Source organism: Neoarius graeffei, chromosome 16, assembly GCF_027579695.1.
Source record: "Neoarius graeffei isolate fNeoGra1 chromosome 16, fNeoGra1.pri, whole genome shotgun sequence".
Taxonomy (NCBI): Eukaryota; Metazoa; Chordata; class Actinopteri; order Siluriformes; family Ariidae; genus Neoarius; species Neoarius graeffei.
The window spans coordinates 50019228-50032029 of record NC_083584.1 but is presented as its reverse complement, the minus strand read 5'-3'; the positions used below and the strand labels follow the sequence as shown (position 1 = coordinate 50032029).

The 12802-nt window shown below is 41.2% G+C and overlaps 2 protein-coding genes across 2 annotated transcripts in view; one reads left to right on the top strand and one right to left on the bottom strand.

Moving 5' to 3' along the window:
- The window catches only part of pdpk1a (3-phosphoinositide dependent protein kinase 1a), a 50759-nt gene that overhangs the window by 13577 nt on the left and 24380 nt on the right, over window positions 1-12802 (top strand). Inside the window, exon 2 of the mRNA XM_060943119.1 lies at window positions 12606-12802. This exon is cut by the window's right edge and continues 7 nt beyond it. Coding sequence (XP_060799102.1) covers window positions 12660-12802 — 143 coding nt within the window. The 5' untranslated portion in view covers window positions 12606-12659. The remainder of the gene's footprint in view (window positions 1-12605) is intronic.
- LOC132900088 (uncharacterized) lies at window positions 4971-6067 on the bottom strand. The gene is made up of 2 exons (XM_060942124.1): window positions 5842-6067; window positions 4971-5730 (listed from the first exon to the last, which is right to left on the bottom strand). The coding sequence occupies exons 1-2, from the start codon at window positions 6049-6051 to the stop codon at window positions 5134-5136; spliced, it is 807 nt and encodes a 268-aa protein (XP_060798107.1). The 5' UTR covers window positions 6052-6067; the 3' UTR covers window positions 4971-5133.

The window sequence follows — 12802 nt, the reverse complement described above, 5'->3', positions numbered from 1 at the left end:
GAGATGGTGGATCAGAATTTACACCTTTATTTTCTGATATGGGCGGCACGGTGGTGTAGTGGTTAGCGCTGTCGCCTCACAGCAAGAAGGTCCGGGTTCGAGCCCCGTGGCCGGCGAGGGCCTTTCTGTGTGGAGTTTGCATGTTCTCCCCGTGTCCGCGTGGGTTTCCTCCGGGTACTCCGGTTTCCCCCACAGTCCAAAGACATGCAGGTTAGGTTAACTGGTGACTCTAAATTGAGCGTAGGTGTGAATGTGAGTGTGAATGGTTGTCTGTGTCTATGTGTCAGCCCTGTGATGACCTGGCGACTTGTCCAGGGTGTACCCCGCCTTTCGCCCGTAGTCAGCTGGGATAGGCTCCAGCTTGCCTGTGACCCTGTAGAAGGATAAAGCGGCTAGAGATGATGAGATGAGATTTTCTGATATTTACATCTAGACGTGTTCAGCAACTTTTGAACACGATACGTTTGGTGACAGACCGCCAAAAGTGAACAAAAGTTAGATTTAAAGTACATTTAAATTAAATAACACTTAGTACAATCCCAATTCCAAAAAAGTTGGGATGATGTGTAAACTATAAATAAAACAGAATGCGATAAATTGCAAATCATTGAAACCTTATATTTCATTGAAAATAGTACAAAGACTGTTGTTGAAACTGAGAAACTTTATTGTTTCTTGAAAAATGTATGCTCATTTTGAATCTGATGTCAGCAACACGTTTCAAAAAAGCTGGGACAGGGGCATGTTTACCACTGTCTGGGCTCACGCTAGCTGGTCACATGTCCGCAAATTGCGAAGTTTTATTCCAATTTGCGAAAAGAAAATCATCTGTATTCGCATTTTATGCGAAAGTCATTTAAAGTTTAAGCAAAATCCATCAAACAATTGCGATTTCTCAAGATGAACAGTACCTTTCGTGTCTATCTTCGATGTTTTGATTTATAACCAACGCCCCCGAGTTTCGAAGATTCTTATTGGTTGACCGCAAATTACGTCTTCCAATAGCAGCGCATAGACATATAAACATAGACGCCGCCTTCTGCGTAGAATCATACGTCATCCTTGCCACCATATTGGATGTGGCAAAGTGGAGATTCTTCAACCGTCTCTGGTATGGAGCACTTGCATGTGACGTCACAGCCGATCCAGATTGTGACAGACGCCATCTTGTCGGTCAAACGCCATATTTCCGCCTTCTACTTCTACTTCTACCTTTTCTTCTGGAAAACCCTACTATATTCAATTCTACTATAACGGCTGCAGCTACAAGCTCTCCCTACCTGTGCACGTTTTTTAATGTTTTTTGTGTGTATTTTTGCGTGTTGTTCGTCTGTATCAGACTTCAATATCCACTACAACCGTATGGACTTACTGGACATTGGTTTCCAGCAGAAAATGACGGTTTGTAGCGATTTCCATCGCATGCACAACATTCCGGACGAGATAGCGAGACCAGCAGGGTCTCCGTGGATTGTTATCGGAAGCAAAGCGAAGGAGGCGGCGTCGGGAGCGGAAGCAAAAACGAGGCTGCAGGCAGAGCCGGCCTGTTGACTAAGCTCAGAAAACAGCCACTCAAACCTCCACTGCCAAGCCTCTATCTCTCCAACGCCAGATCCACGGTAAACAAGATGGACGATTTGGAATTACAGCTGGAATTACCTTACTCTATTCTATTCTATAATCGGCTGGTCAGTGCTATGCTCAGTACTTAAGTGACTTACCCGTCCAATGAGGATTGTTATTTTCTTGTTTACAAGATGCCACATCTGAGTCGCTGACAAATCCTGAATTTCTGTAAAGATAACTGTCCAGAGATTTATAAGCACGCATTGCTTCACCACTGAACAGCGAGGGAAAGTTAATGAGGTAATTATACACGTCTGGGTATTCCACCTCTGGCAGTTCAATATCCACTGACACGGTCGTGAAAACTACGTCCGGTAAGCCATAAGGGTCACAAATCTGTAGATCGTTTATTTTAGACATATATCTAGTTATCTGTTCATTAGAAAAATGAGCCGTGTAGTCCGTCGGTTGAAATTGATCCATTCTGTACACGAGTGCAGCAGTATTCAGCTGTGTTTTTTACCGACAAGATGGCGGCTGTTAACTTTCCGGTCACGTGACTGCAAGATCTCTATAGCGTCTAGACAGTAGCCGAGAATAAAGATGCCTCATTCATGTGCTGCGTTTAACTGTACCAACAGGTTTACCGTCCAAACGAGATCACATGGGATTACCTTTCACAGGTGAGACTGGAAAAATACTTTTTAATACTGTTCCTTCAGTCTCCTAGCTCATCTCCACCGGGGAGGTGTATAGTTATAAGCAGTGAGAATTAGATAATACAGTGCCACACTATGATGAACGTTTTTGAACGTATGATGAATGTTTTTAACCTTTCTGAATGTGAAGGAATCAGTGATGTATTTTGTTTTGGTATGACATTAGAACCTGGCCGAACTCAGTTTGGCGGTCATTCAGAATATTGACGGGTATTTCGCACACTATTTATAACCATCACATTAAAAGTTTTATGTGTGTTGTTTTGATGCCTGTTTGTTTCCCAAATATATACGTGTGTGTCTTAATGGGTGAATAAAAGGCATCGAGTTAAATATTATTGTAGAAAGGGGCTTTATGAAATTCAGTCCATTTACTTGCATTGGTTTACGGGGAAGATTTGCCACATCAAATACGGCGGACACTCTGACGTATCCCAGCAACGGGCCACTAGCTCAATGCGGCGTCTATGTTTATATGTCTATGTAGCAGCGGACCTTACATATAAAATGATCAATTTCCGAGTTGCGCTGATAATGTCGGCAATTCTCGCTCATTAGTGAACAAGATTATAGCGAGGTTTGTTTAAAATAAATTATCCGACTTTACGTACGACAAACTTATCTAAAAAGTGAGATAACGTATTAGAATGTTCTGTTAGCTTTCTCAGTTAGGGATAAAAACACGATATAACCATTCTAAAGACATATTTTCTACATAATATCAACCCTGACAGAACTTTGGAAGAACTCACAGATGAACCAGGATATATCGACCAAGTGTACCTTGTTTTCAGAGCGTTTTGACGCACATGGTTCAAAGTTTTGACTGCAAGTTTCACGAGAAATTAATGGTGAATATCGTTATATTTGGGTTACGAGATTAATTTATAAGAAACATCCATTGATTTTAACTCCCTGAGCTCCCTTCATCCTACCCATAAAGACACCCCCCCCAAACACACACACACACACACACACACGGATCCCAATTATACACACACACACACACACACATACACACATCTCAATAATGAAAACACACACGCAAGGCAATACCAGTGGTTGAGATGTTAAAATAGAATTTTGAAAAAAATACAATTAAAAATAAAATTAATTTAGCAAGGACAGCCACTGATATTGGTCAAGTCAGACACTGATGTTGGGCAGGCCAACTTGGCCAGTTCAAATTTAAACATGACCCATATGTGTGATAAATCCCTGATAGAGTTGGAAGCCACTCACCATGCAGTTATGTTACACAGCCAGTCAGCATACTACAGAGGGTGACTAAGGGCTAAAAGGTGCATAGATGGCAAACAATGCAAAGCACATCACACCAGATGTTAGATATCTCATCTCATTATCTGTAGCCACTTTATCCTGTTCTACAGGGTCGCAGGCAAGCTGGAGCCTATCCCAGCTGACTACGGGCGAAAGGCGGGGTACACCCTGGACAAGTCGCCAGGTCATCACAGGGCTGACACATAGACACAGACAACCATTCACACCTACGGTCAAATTAGAGTCACCAGTTAACCTAACCTGCATGTCTTTGGACTGTGGGGGAAACCGGAGCACCCGGAGGAAACCCACGCGGACACGGGGAGAACATGCAAACTCCGCACAGAAAGGCCCTCGCCGGCCACGGGGCTCAAACCCGGACCTTCTTGCTGTGAGGTGACAGCGCTAACCAATCCACCACCGTGCCACCATGTTAGATATAATTATAATGAAAAATATGGACTCCATAAACCAGATTAAGCGGGTTAAATTAAACACACAATTTCATTACATATATACAGTTGATGAAATGATCAAAATAAGAGGATTCAAGAATAAATAAGCATGCTATGAACATAAGTCAAGAACATGGAAAGACAAAGGCAGGAAACAAGCTTGCAAACACTAATTGAAACACCAACAAACTACAATAACAATTCATTTTTCAATATTATGTCAGTGCAAGAAATATTTAGAAGTATAACATATCTTGCTAAAAAAATTACTTTGCTAAAAAGAAAATTGTTCTTTTAGCATTTCTTGCTAAGCGAAATTGCAAATTGCTAAAGAAAAATTTGAGTCTTTAGCACTTTTCGCTAAAGAAATTTGGGTCCTAGAGTGAGCGCAGACTGTGTCGCATCACCTCTACTTTTAACAACACTCTGTAAACGTTTGAGAACTAAGGAGACCAATTTCTGTAGTTTTGAAAGAAATGTTGTCCCACTCTCGCCTGATATACAATTTCAGTTGCTCAACAGTTCGAGGTCTCCTTTGTCATATTTTGTGCTTCATACTGCGTTAAATGTTTTGCAGTTTTTCTCGATTGCTAAGACACATTTCTTGAAAGCTGCTCTCCTTTTCTCTAAACTGTGAACACAAAACCCAATTTTCAAGCTACATTCACAAAACCTCAGACTCTTCTTGCAAAACCAAAACTTTCACCTCAAAACAGTTCAATCTGTGCTCAAAACTGAACCATGTTGTCAAATCGTGCCCCGAGCCAATCAAAATTAAAAACACTACTGAGCAGTCACTAAACACTACATAGAAAAATAGAAAAACACAATGCTCAGGACATGAAGCTGGAGAAATAAATGTTTATTGTTCACTGTAGGCTAAATGCATGTTGCAAAACAAAAAAAACCTCTGCATTTAGCACTTGTACAAAAAGACAAAAACCAGAAATCTTGTTTTTACAAGTGCTACGTGTAAATGCACAAGCAGAAATCTTGTGCATTTGCCACTTGTGTACAGTAAGCCCATGTAAAAATAAAGTACAAAAATATACAAATAAGTGCATTACTCAGCCACAGCATCATGTCTCCATACTGGGTCAGGCCACAGGACTTCATCCACAACACAGGCCACATTTTGTCTGGCCAGGCAACGGGGGGGAAACCCTGGAATGCCGTATCCAGGCTTGGCATGCCTCCACACCTATGTCACCACAGGCAAGTTCCATGGCTTGCAGGAGATTTACCCTGGTGTAAGGTTGGCGTTCATATACCTTCCACCGCCCTGAGGAGAAGAATTCCTCAATGGGGTTTAGGAAAGGGGAGTACGGTGGAAGGCAAAGATTGATAAAACCTTGGTTCATATTGAACCACTCTCTAACCTGGAGGGCTCTGTGAAAACTCACATTGTCCCAAACATAGATGGGATGCTCATCCTGCTGCCCTAACAGAGCATCTCGCATGTGACTGAGGAAAATGAGGAGCTGGTGAGTGTTGTAGGGCCCCAGGTTGGCATGATGGTGGACAACCCCATGATTGCTGATGGCAGCGCATAATGTGACATTGCCACCACGCTGCCCGGGGACACCAACAATGGCCCGATGGCCAATCACATTACGGCCTCTCCTTCTCCTTTTGGTGAGATTAAACCCAGCTTCATCCATGTAGATGTTTTCATGGGGTCTTTCCATTGCATCCAGTTGAAAAACCCTCTGTAGAAATAGATATAGTTTTGTAAGTGATACAGAAAAAGTGATTTAGGCCACTACAGTAAATCACTACTTAGAGTAATCAATATTGAATGTGTCTGGATATATACCAACCTGTACATACTGGAATCTTTGCTCTTTGACTCTGTCTGAGTTGCGATCAAAGGGCACTCTGTACAGCTGTTTCATGCGCGGTCTGTTGCGCTTGAGGACACGATCAACAGTAGAGAGGCTGACACTGTTGATACCCTCAAAATTTACATGGTCCTCAATGATCTTCTGCTCAATTTCACTCAGTTTAATGGCGTTGTTCTTACGGACCATATCAACAATTAGGGTCTCTTGGTGTGGGGAGAACATGCCTGTCCTCCCACCCCCATGTGGCAGTCTTTCAATTCTACAAAAAGAGAACATGCAGTTACAAAAAATATACATGGAATACTAGGCCTACAAACAGTTAGACCAACCCTCCATTACAATACGACAGTACATTGGTACAGTGATGTACTGAAACATATTTACTTAAAGTATACTGTGGTACAGTATATAGTATGTCATACAGTAACTGCTGTCAACATTTACATACTGTACTATAATGTCAACAAACCTGTTCTCTTCTCTAAATCTTCGGATTATGGTTGACACAGTGAATCTACTGATGTTTGGTTGTACCCTTTCTCCAGCCTCCCTCATGCTCATACCATGGACAAGAACATGGTCAATCACAGTAGCTCTGATTTCATCAGATATTACTGTTCTTTGTCTTCATTGACCACCTCGACCTCCTCTCACACAAACTCTTCCTCTCAGATTTCTATCCATTGTAGGGCCTCACAAACCAGTGCTCTCTGAACTGGCTTATATGTTCCCTCACATCATTAGCCAAATGTGTGATCAATTTTGAGTTGTTGTGTTCAAGTGGTGACACCTGTGCTTTAATTGTGTTTGACTTTTGTCACCTGTGCTCACCATTATGCAGCACGGGTGCATCGCAATGAAAATGTGTTGGCAAGTTGTGTCTAAACAGGTGAAAAGTGCTTATGGTTTTGCCAAAAGAGTGATTGATTCAATCAGTGGGTTCAGGCAACTGAGCATTTGGTTCAGACAATAGGGTTTAGTGTTTTAGCAATTGAGAAAAACTGTAAATGGAAGACAGGTCTGGACTGCAGGCAGACCAGTTTAGCACCTGGACTCTTTTACTACCGAGCCATGCAGTTTTAATATGTGCAGAAAGCAGTTTGGCATTGTCTTGCTGAAAGAAGGACGGCCTTCCCTAAAAAGTCTTTGTCTGGATGGCAGCATATTGCTCTGAAACGTATTTATATCATTCAGCATTAATGATGCCTTCCCAGATGTACAAGCTACCCATGTCATGTGCACTAATGCACCCTCATACCATCACAGATGCTGGCTTTTGAACTGTGCATTGATGACAAGCCGGATGGTCCCTCTCCTCTTTAGCCTGGAGGACGTGGTGTCCATGATTTCTAAAAAGAATTTCTACTTTTGATTCGTCAGACCTTGGGACAATTTTCCACTTCGCCTCAGTCCATTGTAAAAGAGCTCGGGCCCTGAGAAGGTGGCGGTGTTTCTGGATATTGTTTATATCTGGTTTTAACTTGCATTTGTGGATGCAGTAATGAACTGTTTTCACAGACGATGGTTTTCTGAAGTGTTCCTGAGCCCATACACTGATTTCCACTACAGACACGTGTCTGCTTTTAATGCAGTGTCTCCTGAGGGCCTGAAGATCACAGGCATCCAGTGTCAGTTTTCAGCCTTGTCTCTTGCATACAGAGATTTCTCCAGATTCTCTAAATGTTTTAATGATATTATGTGCCATAGGTAGATGATGTGATCCCCAAATGTTTTACACTGAGGAACATTACTCTTAAATTGTTGCACTGTTTGCCAATGCAGTCTTTCACAGAGTGGTGAATCCCTCCACATCTTTACTTCTGAGAGACTCTACCTTTCTGGGATGTTCTTTTATACCCAATCATGTTACTGGCCTGTTGCCAATTAACCAAGTTACCTTTTTTTAACATTACACAACTTTTTCAGTCTTTTGTTGCCCCTGTCCCAACTTTTCTGAAATGTGTGGCTGATTTATCAAATTCAAAATGAGCATATAGTTTTCAAGAAATAATAAAATTTCTCGGTTTCAACATTTGATACGTTTTCTTTGTACTTTTTCAACGAAATGTAATGTTTCCATGAATTGCAAATCTTCACATTCTGTTTTTATTTTTGTTTTACACAGCGTCCCAACTTTTTCGGAACTGGGGTTGTAGCATAAATGCAGAGATGACTATAGAAAATCGTGCGCGCTGATTGGTCAAGAGATTCGGACTATTTCTCGATACTCACCTCTAGCAACTCAGGAAAATGGCGGTCAATTGCTTTGTCACTGTAAGTGAGGAAGAATTACAAATGATTAAAAAAAAATGCTGTTCCAAAAAGCACTAAAGATGCTATGAAGTTTGGTTTAAAACTATTCAAAGGTAAGGTGGAGTTGTGATTTATTTTATCTATTTAATTTTTTTCATTCATTTTTACAGCACCTCATCGAATTAGACCCGTTTCCAAGCCAACAGGAGACGTTGTTGTTGTTGTTGTTACAGACCGTTAGGAAGAATAATTTGGTCCAAGTAGCGTCTGTTTCCTCAGCTAAGTAGCTAACTACCGTATCAGTGAAATTGGCTTGGGAATTAAGTATCTAACAGGCTTTGCTCGCTAGTTAGCGAACATGCCTGATTTATATTGCTTTAACACCGCCATAGCTCTCCTACAATCTACTTCAAGAAACTAGGTAGCAAACGCTCGATATCTGTGTTACGTCTTTACTGAGGACTTGTCTCTCGTGGACGTGTTTAGCTAGCTACAACTTTCTTACAAATGAGTTCATGGCATCTTTTTTGGGCAGCACTGGAGCTTTCAATGTTGTAATTCGTAAAACATGACACCTCAAACGTGTCCCCAAGCAACAAATTGGAAAGTATAGAGTTAGTTTATAGTTAATATAAAAGCTCAGAGTTTCTTTGAGATCTGTAGACATGTCCAGGCTTTCGCAGGGTAGATCACCTTGATGCTTAGTATCATTTAGACTCTAACAGGACGCCAAACTGGAAGCATCTTCGACAGTTACACCATTTAAAGGCAGGGTAGGTATTTAATTTTTTTTTTTTATAGAAGCGTTTTTTTTTTAAATGTCATGTCTTGAAATTCTTTTTACGTCCCGAAAGCAGTGAAGAAATCAAGTGGTTTGACAAATAAAAAGAAAAAAATTGGACTCTGTGGCAGTCGTAAGGCTGTAAAAAGCCTCTCCAGGTATTTCGTTCGGTCCAGATGAAATGACTGGATGGCCTACCTGCCTGCCCCGAGTCTTCCACAACACTCGGCAGGTATGTTACAGCTGTATTGCTAAAGCTAACAGGCTAGTCAACATCTGTGAGGACTAACGACATCCATGTTTGTTGTTTACATTCATTCTGATAATGTTGGTTGTTTTTGTGGCTACTGCCTCATATAGAGCCGGTAGCCACTATGTCATCGTGCTGTAAGAGTGTAACAATCGCGCGTACGCATAAGAATTACAATCACCAAAACGGCGAATCGTGGTCTCGCGATATGAGCAGTTGATCTTGCGTTATCAAAGGTACACAAGAACGAGTATAAGAATGTAAGAATGAGTGTAACAATAGCAAAACTTCGTGACCAATCAGCACTTATCCTGATCAAGTTCGATTACGCGTTCTATTTCTTGATAAACTTCGGAACTAATCAGAGCTAGAAACAAAATAAGAAAAACCTCGTTATAACTCCATAGTATTGGAAGGTAATCGGCAGATGAAAAGATAAACGAAATTCACCTCGTGGTTCACCAAGGCTACTCATTCGATATCAAGTAAATGGTGTTTATTTTAAGAAAATTTACCTTTTGATTATCACAGCTTTTGTTTGGCCCTTCTGAAAGGTCACATGAAAGGTTTTGTAAGTGTTTTTTTTTTTTTTTAGCTTTTTGGCAGATATTTATTTAATTTCTTAATTTTACTTATTATTTTAGAGTCTTTACACTACACTTGTGAAACAAATTGTGCTCATTAGTACTAAATAATGCTTCTAAGACAATTCACGAACAAGTGCTTTCTTACAATTTTGAAAACGGACATAGTTCACAGCGCTGTATTTTGAACAAAACACAGGAAATAAAATTGGTAACTAAAATACTCCAAGCCCTGACGCTGCTCAGAGCTTGGGGATGCTTGCAAGAGATGAGGCGAGGATCATTGCTAACATGTATATATGCTATATTTACTGTATGGACATGGGATCAGAAAGCTATTTTATTTATAAGCAGTAGCCACATGGACCCATAGGATACCTATTCTCTTAGATATGAATGACGCATGAGGTTGTTGGATATTACAGAGACACGCTACACTCCTCCGCCAGCGCTGTTGCTCATGGACGGGTCCTCCTGCAGTAGTCAGGCAGTGTGCGTTCATCTGTTTTCGAGGGGGTGGAATTTTTCAGATTTAGGTTTCCGGAGGTAACCTAGCTTACTCTTGCTGGTTTCTCCAAAATGACCTCCCCGAGCTTTCAAAGTGTTAGTTTAGCCGAACAGCACTCCTCCTTGTTTTTAGTGCTAATCTGTAATAATGGCTGATGTTTTAGCAAATGCCAGTTGTATTTCTAAATAAAATTATTTATGGAATTCATGACCTGGAACGGGTTTGAGTTCCAGTGAAGGGAAATTGAAACACCATACGGGTGTGATGGTCAGGTGTGTTTAATAAACATGTTTAAAATACCTTCAGGGGAACATCTGTGCTTATTAGTAAATTATTTTCATGCCATTTGTTACACGACGTTCTTTAAAGGGTCTGTATCGTGTTCTGGTACGTCCATGGCGGTGGCTCGGATATATTTTGCACCCGGGATTCCTTTCGGTCCTTTATTTATAAACCTGCTTGCTTTCAGTTCTTGAGGTTTGGATTAAATTTAAGTAAGCTTGAGTTTGAAAATGATAAGAACTAGGTCATGAATATAATCGCTCGGGTAATAGTAGGATGTGATTCCCGTGTCTGTAAAAAAAAAAAAAGGATGGCTCTGCTAGAAAGGTGGATGGTTTTGGGATATTTTTCTTCAGTGTGTGTGTGTGTGTGTGTGTATTGCAGCAGTTTGTGGACGCAACATTGCCACATGTTTCTGCTTGGTTGAAACCACTTCCTCACCTCTTAACTTTGCCTATTACCAATTTACATTTACACACACACACACACACACACACACACCAATTTTTGTCTTTTAATATAATTTATATTCTCCCATGCAACCGTTCAGATATCAGTAACGTGAACATTGGAATGTCGAGGAGAGACTCGTGTTTGTGGGTATGGTTTAATGTGTGTGTGTGTGTGTGTGTGTGTGTGTGTGTGTGTGTGTGTGTGTGTGTGTGTGTATAATATATAATTTTTTTAATCTATCTATCTATTTATTGATGCTGTTCTACATTTGTAGGTGGTTGTGTACAGTCAGTCTTGTTTATACTCTGTTTCACGTAAAGCCACTTGTGCTGAACCCCTCAAAAAAACTCCCATCATGTTCTCGATGTTGTTGTGTACCAGTAATCCTTATCAGCTGAAGTAAACATATCGTACCATCTGTACTTTTTATTCTAATCATTGTGAGCTACTTTGTGGCTTGGCAAAGTCATTCTGAGCTTTCAAAAACTGAAATGAGCAAAAAAATAAATAAAAAAAAGGAGGTTGAAGCCAGTCAGCTCCTCTGTGTGTGTGTGTGTGTGTGTGTGTGTGTGTGTGTGTGTGTGTGTGTGTGTGTGTGTGTGTTTGGTTGGGAGTTACAGGCAAAGGGGGGCACAGGCCTCTCTCGTATCTGTGGTTAAGTGTTTGGCAGGTTATTGTTGTAAAGTAGTGCTTTCTGTGACAGGTGTCTGGAAAGTACCAGCGTGTCACACCAATAACAGAACCGTGTGTGTTTTGCTATACTAACAAACAAATGAGGACTAGTCAATCAAATGAAGTCAGTTCTGCTGTCATCGCTCTCACCATAGCCAGGTGATGAAATGTAAGAAATAAAATCCAGTTCCAACAAAATCAGGAAAAAAAAAAAAGAAAATCACAATAAATCCAAAGCGTAAACTCGACATAAAGAGCACAGGATTCTGATGATGATGCACTCTTGATGATGTTTGACGATTAAACTCTGAGAAGCAGTACGAACGTGTGTGTGTGTGTGTGTGAAATAAATAGAACTTAACGCAGAGAAGAGTGTAAAGTGAAGACATCAGCTTTGCTTTTCATTCCAAGTTCATTTCTTTTCGTTTGCTGATTGAAGGATTTTTGTCTTCATTACCTGACCAAGAGGACCTCTGCCCGATCAGATTCGAGCATTTTATTGAATGAATTTCTTTAGTAAACAAGCTGTACAAAGACACGTGTGTGTGTGTGTGTGTGTGTGTGTGTGTGTGTGTGTGTGTGTGTGTGTGTGTGTGTGTGTGTGTGTGCGTGCGCACACACGCAGACACTTATGCACACGGCTCGTTCCTTGTTGTCAGATTCCTCTTTTTCATTCTCTGAATGACTGAAGGTCTGCTCCTAAGTGTTCTTTTCAGTTGAAAACAAGAGTAGACGCGTATAAAAGTAAGCATTGTTGGACAAGCAGGAAGACAAAAAGGCTTTTTCTTGATCAGCTCGCTGCTCCTTGTTCCTTGCGGAAGAGTGTAACACCTGTAACCACACACACACAAACCCAGCCCCCATGAGTTCATCAGCTGCCACTTCACCGCTCTGAGCTACTTTTAAAGTTCCTGTTTGTGAGTGAGACTGCTCTCTCTCTCTCTCTCTCTCTCTCAGCGTGATGCTGCCCTCATCCAGAGCTCGGTGCTCGGTGCTCGCGCTCCTCTCTCCATGGTAAACGGACAGCCGAAGAAGCTCGTGGCGGTCGAAGGTATGGAGGCTTGTGTGTCTCAGACACACACTCCACACACTCAGCAGCACAAGAAACGACCCGAGGACTTCAAGTTTGGGAGAATCCTGGGAGAAGGCTCCTT

What these genes read in the sequence shown, in the direction of transcription:
- LOC132900088 (XM_060942124.1), bottom strand. Translation starts at nt 6,051, where the DNA reads ATGGTCCGTAAGAACAACGCCATTAAACTGAGTGAAATTGAGCAGAAG. An exon ending in AAAGATTCCAGTATGTACAG is followed by an intron (nt 5,731 to 5,841) that starts GTTGGTATATAT and finishes CTATTTCTACAG; the next exon opens with AGGGTTTTTCAACTGGATGC.